Source organism: Canis lupus, chromosome 16, assembly GCF_048164855.1.
Source record: "Canis lupus baileyi chromosome 16, mCanLup2.hap1, whole genome shotgun sequence".
Taxonomy (NCBI): Eukaryota; Metazoa; Chordata; class Mammalia; order Carnivora; family Canidae; genus Canis; species Canis lupus.
In genome coordinates, this window is record NC_132853.1 from 45,234,535 (window position 1) to 45,245,318 (window position 10,784).

Sequence of the window (10,784 nt, forward strand, 5' to 3'; positions counted from 1 at the left end):
CTTCACAAAGTGCTTGGATCCTGAGACATATTTTTGTAGAAATACACTGTTTCTTGGGAGAGTTCTCAAGGATTGACTCAAAATTGAGCAAAAGTGATGTGAAGTCAACTTGAATTGTACATGGAACTGAACTGTGTAAGGTGGCCAGACACAAGAAAAAGAGCTCAGTTTTATCAAAGAGAGAGACAACACGAGGTATAGAGAACACATTTCCCCAAAAAAACTATGGTGGAAAATAGAAAACCTTAAGAGCTCCTTTGGAAAGGATGTACAGGGATTGTGGAGAATGGAATATAAGGCACCACACAGCCCAAAAGGGAAAGGACCTCCAGGAATGGGATTGATGAATATCCCAGCAAAGAGGGAGGAGAAAACAAAGATTCACAATCCCTCCAAAGCCAAGATGAGATCATGTGTTTGTGAATGAGGCCACTCAGGAGTGTTGGTGGCTCGCTCAACCCTAACTGGACTCCTTAGTTTTGTGGAGACCATTCCTCATTAAGCATGGGCTAAAAAGGAGGTAGTATCTGTTCATAGGTATATGGTAATGAAATATTTTATTTTTTTTATCCTTCCAGATATTTTATTTTTTAATTTGTTTATTTTTATTGGAGTTCAATTTGCCAACATATAGCATAACACCCAGTGCTCATCCCGCCAAGTGTCCCCTCATCAGCCACTCCAACCCCCCGCCCACCTCCCCTCACTACCCCTTGTTTATTTCCTAGAGTTAAGTGTCTCTCATGTTTTGTCACCCTCACTGATATTTTCACTCATGAAAAGGAGTGGAACTCCTTTCCCTTTATTCCCTTTCACCAATGTTTATATTCCCCAAATGAATGAGACCATATAATGTTTGTCCTTTTCTGATTGACTTACTTCACTCAGCATAATACCCTCTAGGGCCATTCACATCGAAGCAAATGGTGGGTATTTGTCATTTCTAACGGCTGAAGAATATTCCATTGTATACATAGACCACATCTTTATCCATTCATCTTTCGATGAAATGAAATATTTTAAAAGGTTAAGTAAGATCTGAGTTAACAAACTGAACTGTTTGGGTGTCATGAAATTAGCTTTAATTGGATCAGCCCGTGTGATCTTTATTTATAAACAATGCCATTGTCCTACTTATTTTCAACAACCTCTTGCTGCACTGAGGCTGAAGGACCCCCTCTCTCTACCCTGCTGGCTCGTCCAAAGGGGCCTTGGTCACGTCCCTCCCTCTTTCTGCACCTGGCCCCCAGCTGTGCCTCGGGTCTGAGGACACATCCAGCCTCATCATGGCACAGGGCTTTGCTCTGGTTCTTGACTCTGCTCCAAATTCCTTTCGTCTGGACTCTTCCATGGCATATGCCCTCTCGGTCTTCCATTCTGTGGTCCCTCAGCAGAGGGTCTTTCTGTAATCATCCTACCCAGTCACCTTCCCTGTTAGTCCTCTCCTCAGTATCCTGACTTACTTCCTTTATAGCACCATTTATTCCAGTAGCTCATTTTTCTTCTTGTTTATTGCCCAGTTCACTCGGTAGAACGAAAACACCCAAGAAACAAGGGTGCTAGGCCTTCCATTCCCCCATGTATCCAAAGCAGACAGCACAACATTTGTTACGTACTCAAAGAACATGTGATCACTGAGTGTGTTCAATAGCAAGTACTTAAATTCATAAATTCATATACTTATTTTCTGACTATGATGAGAAAAATTGGATATAAACTGTTGGCCATGATATTTGTGAGATATTTGATTTTTCAGCTTAGATTAGGTGGTGCACACAGTGGTCGCTCATGGGTTTACTCTCTGACAACATCTCTCCAACGTGGAATGATTACAGGTTATTCAACTTAGTTAGGACCTAGAGAGTCTCTAGTTGTTCTAGGTTTGGTAAAGAGAAAGAGGCCATTGAGAAATGCAGGAAAAACAAACCCCAAGGGCAGGCTCTGAGAGTGAACTTTTCTCTGCAGGTGCTACTAAAAGGGAGCAGCGGGGACGGCTCCCTGGGCTTCCTGGGTTACTGTCCCCAGGAGAATGTGCTGTGGCCCAACCTGACTGTGAAGGAACACCTGGAGGTGTTTGCTGCTGTAAAAGGGCTGAAGAAGGCAGACGCGGCAGTCACCATCTCCAGGTAGGTGGGAGCCACACCTTTTCTGTTCTACAGGGGCGGGAGAGGGTTGGGAGTGAGGAACTTCACTATCAGTTCAGGACAGGAGACTCCGAACCCTGACCCAGATCAGACCACACTGAGTAGACTCCCTACTAGAACCTGGTTTCCCGGATTTCCAAGTGTTCATTTTCTTCTCATGTTAAATATCAAAATAGTAACCATTGGGGAAAGTTATCAAAAATACTAAAATTTAAGTATAAACTATTCATCCTAGAACAGTTGTTTAGAAATCATGATAGGGGCTTATGATATTCTTTTAAAAGGGAAAAGTGTCTATCTGGAGGGATCAGACCAGCCAGTTTAAGGTTGCCTGGCATTGGGGCACCTGGGTGGCTCAGTGGGTTGTGTGTCTGCTCGGGTCATGATCTGGGACCTGGGGATCGAGCCCTGCCTTGGGCTCCCTGCTCAGCAGGGAGTCTGCTTCTCCCTCTCCCTCTGCGTCTCCCCCATGCTCCTGCTCTCTCTCTCTCTCAAATAAATAAATAAATAAATAAATAAATAAATAAATAAATAAAATCTTTAAAAAAAGGAAAAAGATTGCCTGGCATCTGTTTTCCAAAGTGCATTTCTGAGCTCTGCTCCCCATCCCTCTAACTGGGTGACCTGTCCTCCTACCCAGTTCCTTAGTGGAATTATATTTGCTTCAGGTTGGCAGATGCGCTCAAGCTGCAGGACCAGCTGAAGCTGCCCGTGAAGACCTTATCCGAGGGAATAAAGAGGAAGGTAAGAGGGGAGACTCAGTGTTACTCTGCGCACCCTGCCTGTCGGTGCCAGACACACTGTTCCTCTCGTTCCAGCTGTGCTTTGCACTGAGCATCCTGGGAAACCCATCCGTGGTGCTTCTGGACGAGCCGTCCACGGGCATGGACCCCGAGGGGCAGCAGCAAATGTGGTGAGGACCGCTACCTAGTCAGGGCATCTGTGAATTGTCCTACTTGTGCAAAAATGGTCCCTTACACTCTTTCTTAGTGTTGGGCGGGGGGGGCAGGGGCAACACCTCTCCCTATGGTTAGTAACACCGGTATTTTGCAAACCAAAACCCAAACCTTTCCCCTGATACTATTTCATCATTGGAGAGAGAACAAACATCAGCAGGACCCAGACACACTGTCCCACCGATCTTTCAGGTAGTGGTGGCGCATCTCTGGGCCACAGTCACGGTGTCCAGGGCCCCGGCCGGAGGGGAATGAATGGTCATGCCCATTAGGTTGTAAAGGTTGGGGTGGGTTCTGGATGTTGTCTCGAGTATTTATTCTGCATTTATCTTCTCCTACGAGGTGGTGACACCTCTGCTGTTGGATTCTAGCTCTCCGTTCCTTGGCACAGCCTCTTCATACGCAGTCTCTTGCTCAGCATTTCTCTTTCAACCCCAGCCTCGTGAGAAACGCTGTTGTCTGTGCCTTGCTCCTCGTCCACTGCCAGCCTCCCCTTCACCAGCCCTCACCCGGCTCCCCCTTCCTGACCCCACCTACCCCCTCCAGGATTCCTCCCTTGCTTATGCTCCTTTTGTTAATTGCTCACAGGCATGCCAGTTAAAAATTCTTTTCTCTGCCCATTTAATGTTGTTTTTTTTATTTTTTTGCCCATTTATGATTAATTAGAAGGCTTTCTTAATTGCAAATAGTCTTTTGACGATTCAGGCAGGCGATCCGGGCCACCTTTAAAAACACAGAGAGGGGCGCCCTCTTGACCACCCACTACATGGCAGAGGCCGAGGCCGTGTGTGACCGTGTGGCCATCATGGTGTCTGGAAAGCTGAGGTGGGTGCCTGTCCCCACCCACACTTGGGCTCCAGGTGCACGGCTGGGGGAGCTTGCGGACAGTAGATCTCTAGCTACTGCACCTGAGGCTAACACCAAGGCCCTTGAGACAACCCTAGCGGCAAGTCAAGAGTCTCAAACATTGTGTTCCCTGTCTCCTTCCCCTTACTGTGACCACCTCATCCACCTCTGACTTCCAGATGTATCGGTTCCATCCAACACCTGAAGAGTAAATTTGGCAAGAATTACTACCTGGAGATGAAGGTGAAGACCCCTGAGCAAAGGGAAAGTCTCCATCAGGAAATTCTGAGGGCTTTCCCCCAGGCGGCTCAGCAGAAAAGGTAAAGATGCTTGCTGGTTTGGATCTGATACCAAATGTCACCTTTTCCTCACTGGTTTCACTGATTTGTGGTGATTGAGAGTCCATACTTAGCCCAAAAGGAAACTTGCAAGACATTATTTGTTGGCCACCGCAGAAACTTAATTTAGAAAAGAGAAGAGTTGATGGAAAATCAGACATAGCCTGTGTCATGGTCCTACTATGTGCCAGATACCGTCCTGGTGTTGTGCTGGCTTATTGAATCCGCAATGAGTCTTTCCAAGGTAGACACTGTTGTTCCAGTGAAAAATCAGATGGTTTCCAAAAGGTACTGTGAGAGTCTGGCCACGACAAGATCATAAGAAATGGAATTGATTGTTATCTTTTAGAATAGGAAACTGATAAGTTACCATAACAGAGCTAACAGGTGGCATAAGTAGAATATAATTACTTTATTTCAAATCTGTTAACACTATGGTAATGGAAGAGCTCTCAGGAAAATAGTAAAAAAATCAAAGGGTAACTTTAGGGTCATTTTTAACACCTAGAATTTACCTAGAAGACAGATGATTTAGGAGGTAGGGGAGGAACCAGATAGGAAAAGGTAATAATAAGTCATAATTATACAATCAGAAAAGGACAAACAGTGTATGTTCTCATTCATTTGGGGAATATAAATAATGGTGAAAGGGAATATAAGGGAAGGGAGAAGAAATGTGTGGGAAATATCAGAAAGGGAGACAGAACATAAAGACTCCTAACTCTGGGAAACGAACTAGGGGTGGTGGAAGGGGAGGAGGGCGGGGGGTGGGGGTGAATGGGTGATGGGCACTGAGGGGGGCACTTGACGGGATGAGCACTGGATGTTATTCTGTATGTTGGTAAATTGAACACCAATAAAAAATAAATTTATTAAAAAATGATACAGTGGGAAAATATATTTCTACACTGGAGTATAGATATCAAAGCAAATGCCATTCCTCAGTGTGCAGCCCATGACTGAATAGAAATAGGTCATAAAGGCACAGGGAATGAATAGAATAGATGAGAATGATCGCCCCCATAAATAGAGAAAATCGCATCTTCAGAAATGAAATCTAAATCTTCTTGGTTTTCAAATGCTAAAAAGACAAACGTTAATCTGGGAGACAAATTATCTTTTAAAAAACTGTGGCTGAGCATTATTTGGTGCTTAATTCCTGGCAATTTCTAGGCGCCTCATCAGAGACTCAGTTATATCATCCTAATTAGGAAAGCACTTTGAGGAGCATGGGGAAGGTTGGAGAGGCAAGAGTTCTCTGGAGAAAAGACCAAGTCCCCACCTGAGTTGGGCGACTTGAAGAAACTACGTGGCATCGGTCCCAGCCTGGAAGATGAAGTTGGAGGAGCCAAGTGCCCAGCTGGAAAGATGAGGTGGCAGGTGGCTTTGGCAGATGTGCACGTTTCCTCTGCACTGCACCTGCCCTCCCCATCCCAGGAACCAAGGACCTGAGCCTCCCCCGGTCCTCCCCCAGTTCTCCTTGTGAACAGCCTCCCCCCAGGCATTTTGCCTGCACCATGCTGCCTCTTATTGATGAGGATAACGACCAGAGACAGGGCCGCAGCCAGCCTGCACCTGCACAGGTGGTCTCAGCCTCAGCCCCGCCCCTCTCCCCGCAGGTACTCTCCTGTGATGGTCTATAAACTGCCAATGGAAGACGTACGACCTTTAGCGCAAGCTTTCTTCACATTAGAGAGGGGTAAGAGTCATAAACTTTGAAATGAGATCCCAGGAAGCAGGTCATCCCAAGTCATAGACTAGTCCATCGACCTGATGCAAAGGGAATGTGAGCTAAGGGTTCATTTTAAAGATTTTATGTATTTATTTGAAGAGAGAGAGCACCTGAGCAAGAGGGAGGGGCAGAGGGAGAGAGAGAATCCCAAGCAGACTCCCCGCTGAGTGTGGAGCCTGGCTCGGGGCTCGATCTCACAACCCTGAGATCCTGACCTGAGCCGAAATCAAGAGTCGGGTGTTTAACTGTACCACTCTGGAGCCTCTAAGGTGTTAATTTTTAAAATTAAAAATCCCCAATTGAATTTTAGGGGCACAGAATCAAAGAAGTGGAGGCATTCTGTGTGTGTTGGGGGATGGGGGTTAATGGAAGTGATTTTACTTCTGCTTTGTGGGGTTTTACCCATGTGTTTATCCATAATATATATGGAGAACCTAGGTCAAAATTCAGTTGTGTCTTTAAAAAAAACAAAAAACAAAAGAGCATCTGGGTGGATCAGTGGTTGAGTGTCTGCCTTTGGCTCAGGTTGTGATCTCGGGGTCATGGGATCAAGTCCCACATCGGGCTCCCTGCATGGAGCCTGCTTCTCCCTCTGCCTGTATCTCTGCCTCTCTCTCTGTGTCTCTCATGAATAAATACATAAAATCTTTTTTAAAAATTCAGTTGTGTATACATTCAAGGAGGATACTTTCTTTGGGAACACTAAGGTGTGATGCATATTTACAATTTAATTTTATAGGGCCTTGCATATTATTTTATGGCCTTAGGCTATGTATTAAGAAACTGGCCTCCTGTCTGGTCATGAAAACAATCTCTGTGTGTGTCTGTTGTGCTTCACCACTGACCTCACCACATCCACCATCACCGCCCCATGATTTCCTGCCCCCCCGAGGTCATGAACTCCACCTCTCTGAATTGTGCTGGCTGAAACTTCCTCCCTATGCTCTTTTCATTGTCACAGCTCTTTTTTTTTGCTTGCTTGTCACCTTCCCTAGAGAAGGGTAGTCACAGCCCTGATAGGAGGGCAGCAGCCTGGAAATATGTCACCAATGGTACTGGGCTGGTACTGGCCACAGTGCCAATCTGGGAGTGCTTTTGGGACCACGTGGTCCAGAAGGTTGGGGTGCTTGGTGCAGAGAACAAAAAGGGGGTATCACTATGATCATGAAGACTATTAGCAGGGGTACAAAGAGTCTTCTAGAACCAGGAGCCTTCCCATCTATTCTGGTCAAGGAGAAAGGCTTTCGACTCAAGTTAGGACCAAGCTGTCACAGCAGGAAGAGGGTCACAAAAGCTATCTGTTCCCTAGGAAACCTCAGGCATCTTTCTCCATAATCTGAGGCTTCCCTTTGCAAAATGCATCTACCTTCTACCTCTTCTTGTGCTGCATGTGCAAAAACACTGACTCACATCCAGGGAAGGAAACCTTTTCAGCACCGTTTCCTCTTTAAATGTACTTTTCTCCCCAAACCCAAGTGAATGCACAGCTCTTTTTTGAACTGCACGCTGTACTTAAATCAGGACCATTTTTATCGAAACTTTTTTATGTAAGATGTTTTTGAAACTTGCTGTTTGTATGGCATGCTGAGTTCTAAGACCGTCTGGATATAAAAAAATAATAATAATAGTAGATGAACTCCTAACATATGTCCGTCCTTCTGCAGTTAAACAGAGCTTCGATTTGGAGGAGTACAGCCTCTCCCAGTCCACCCTGGAGCAGGTGGGTCAGCGGTAGGGACCCTGTGTCATCCGTGGAACATCCATGTACAACATGTGCATGCACCTTGCACTCACTTGGAGCTACAGGGGGCAATGTGACATCTCCGTCTCTCTCTGTCTTGCCCCTCTCAGGTTTTCCTGGAGCTCTCCAAGGAGCAGGAGCTGGATGACTTCGATGAAGAACCTGACCTTTCAGTGAAGTGGAAGCTCCTCCCACAGGAAGACCCTTGAAGCCCCAAGCTCCTCCCACAGAGAGACCCTGGAAGCCCCAAATACTTTATGTTTCCGTTCAAACCTGTGGTTATTTTTTAAGACATTTATTTTTATAGCATCAATGTCATATTTTTAGAAAGTATATTATAAACCCAACATGATTCTTCCTGCGGTGGAGAGGAAGAGCAAGGGCAGGGCCATTGCAGCCACCACATGAACAGAGGCATGTGGCTGAGCCCACCTCCCAGTCATCGCCTCTGTGTCTTTGCGGGTCACCTTGATTCTACTTTTTTGTACAATATCGAATAAATTCACTTTTATGAAATTGTTTCATTTTCTGAGTATGATAAGTACATCTTGTTTAATTTTTTAGCAGAACCTTGAAATTCTTTTCTCTAATCTAGACTGAGAAGTCCATGCATTTATTCTTCTACCAGTTTTATACTTTGTGAGCTGATATTTTAGTAAGAATTTTAAGTGACCATGTCAAAAGCATCATACTTTTTGAAATAGATTTTCATATATACTCTTATGGCTAAAAATATTAAACCATTTTTGGTCATAATATCCGATGTCTATATATTTGAAAACATATCCACTGGTAACACTGTCAATAGCATTGAGATAGTTGCCATTCAGAATTTATTGTAGTTCTTAAATTTTCATAAATCAGTGAAGTCCCACATTCATTGAATTTTAAAAACAAGGCTTTAGAGTTGCCTGTTTTTGTAATTGATATTTCGTGGCTATTTGCCACTTGATCTAAGAATGTTGATACATGTAGTAACAAGTCAATTGACCGAGTTGGTGGGGAATATGAATCTCATATGTGCAGTTTTGAAATACATTTTCTATTTCAAGTATTTTCATGTGTCTTTTTCTTGACTAAGTGGCCTCCATATTCACAAATTCATTGAAATCAAATTGAAAAAAATTGCTCAAGAAAAAAAGAAAAAGAAAAAATTGATCATGTGAGAGCTCGTTTGTTGCCTTAATCAACATATTACCAAATGTAAAGAAAGAAAAAACACCACACCATGATTGAAGAAGTTAAGGGTGGTGGCAAACAGAGATATTTCCTAGAACAATGTTTCTAAAAAATCACTGCATGTGATTATCAAGCAGAACATGTAGTTAAACAAGATTTTCTGAGTTGGGGAAATGACTCTCTGATCAGTCTTTCCGTATCCTTTTTTCCCTCTGGAATCCCTGACCCTGTCAGACTCCAGTAAATTTGAGCAGCCTAGAAAATTCTGTTCTAGATAACCCTTCCCACAGCCTCTTCCCAAGGTCCATTTGCTCATCGGGTGCTGGTGTGTGGTATGTGTCAGAAGGCTGGTTTGTGCAAGCACAGCACCCCCTGAATGCCGCTCCAGTCACTACCTTGAGAAGGTAGGGATCCTGTCCTCCCTCTGTATTCCCCTCAAGCAGAATGTCCTGAAGAACATGCTATTCAGCATTCCAGGTCAGGGGCCCCGAGGGTGGCCAACCTGGAGCACCTCCTTTGTAAGAGAATTATCCAGATAGCAGATTTTGCTCTCCTTAGAACACTGGCCCTGCAAGAAGGAGAGAAGCTACAAGTAGTTGCAAAGCCAGTTGATAGGCTATAAAACCTCACTACACATGGGTCCACACAGTGGATACTTTGTCCACTTGCTGCCCCTGGATGCCCAGTACATAAGCCCCCCACCCCCAGTAAACCTACATCTCCATCTCCTTGGGTCATTCCTTCAGTCTCCCTGGGCCATCACCCAACCTCGGTTTAGAGTTTGTGTGGTTGGGCCACAGAGCTTAAAATAAAAACAAGAGTAAAAAGCTAAGAAGGCAAAACTCAGTTCTTGCCTTCTGTGACTATTGCTGTGTGACTCAGAGGTTTACAGGTTGGCCTGAATTCAATCTGGGGTCTACCATTCCCAACCTGTGCACACCTAGTTTACCATTCACAATATGGAGCTACCGGTGCCCATCTCAGAGGTAGTGGTACCCAACGCATAGGGTTACCATGACAACCCAAAGTGACAAACGCAGTAACAGAGCCAGCTGCCGTTCGCTGTCACCAGTGTCCGGTGTCTCCAAGAAGCTGTCCCCACAACCACACATCCCGAAAGGCTCCCTCTCATCCATAGGCCCTCAGTTCTCAAGGATACATCAACATGCACCTGCTTCACCACATTTTCTAAGGGCCAGCTGAGGTATCTATAAATAATAACACCGAACAGACTTATTTTCAGACACAAGCCATGCCTCCTTGACATTATACAGTTGATTGAAAAATAAAGATATGGGTCCATTAGCTGGGGTGTCATTTCTACCATGCCAATCAATTTGCTAGTTGAATCTTTCCCTTGAATACTAACTCTACACAACCAAAGGAAAGGCGAAACAAACAAAGTCGTAGAAGACATCGTATCACAACCCAAAGGAATAATACAAACTAGCTCTGTTTCATTTGAAGTTATCTGGGAGGTCAGTGGGAGACACCTCTTGAAGGTAGCAGAATTTTAGCACCAAGTAGCTTTTTTACTCGGCCTGTGAATCGAACCAGCCTTAACCCTCCAAACAACCAGGTCTTTGGACAAATGAAAGTGACAATGGTGTCAAACCTAAGCTTAATTTTTGTACTTTCTCTCCTGCAAGGAAAAGCCTACCAAGTCTTCACATGGCTTCCTGTGGGACCATTGTCTGGCATTGGCTTCACTTGATACACCTGCCAAGGACATCTGCTATATCGCAGACATGGTGCTGCACTCAATATGGTGAACTATGAAATGGTTGATGACCACATGGGGGAGGTTGACATTTTCTGAGGCCAGTGAGGAAACCTGAAATTAAAATC

At 44.7% G+C, this 10,784-nt stretch overlaps 1 protein-coding gene across 9 annotated transcripts in view; it reads left to right on the forward strand.

The window, feature by feature from the left end:
• The window catches only part of LOC140606922 (ABC-type organic anion transporter ABCA8-like), a 76,304-nt gene extending 68,031 nt beyond the window's left edge, over nucleotides 1-8,273 (forward strand). For 6 of the 9 annotated variants that reach the window (XM_072781027.1, XM_072781023.1, XM_072781026.1 and 3 more), the window contains 8 exons: nucleotides 1,966-2,126; nucleotides 2,813-2,888; nucleotides 2,963-3,057; nucleotides 3,806-3,925; nucleotides 4,126-4,266; nucleotides 5,904-5,983; nucleotides 7,681-7,736; nucleotides 7,868-8,273. In XM_072781027.1, the coding sequence (XP_072637128.1) occupies nucleotides 1,966-2,126; nucleotides 2,813-2,888; nucleotides 2,963-3,057; nucleotides 3,806-3,925; nucleotides 4,126-4,266; nucleotides 5,904-5,983; nucleotides 7,681-7,736; nucleotides 7,868-7,966 (828 nt within the window). In that variant the 3' untranslated portion in view covers nucleotides 7,967-8,273. The remainder of the gene's footprint in view (nucleotides 1-1,965; nucleotides 2,127-2,812; nucleotides 2,889-2,962; nucleotides 3,058-3,805; nucleotides 3,926-4,125; nucleotides 4,267-5,903; nucleotides 5,984-7,680; nucleotides 7,737-7,867) is intronic. The other 3 variants (XR_012009134.1, XR_012009135.1, XR_012009133.1) reach the window with 2 other exon arrangements.
• The last annotated feature ends 2,511 nt before the right edge of the window (nucleotides 8,274-10,784 follow it).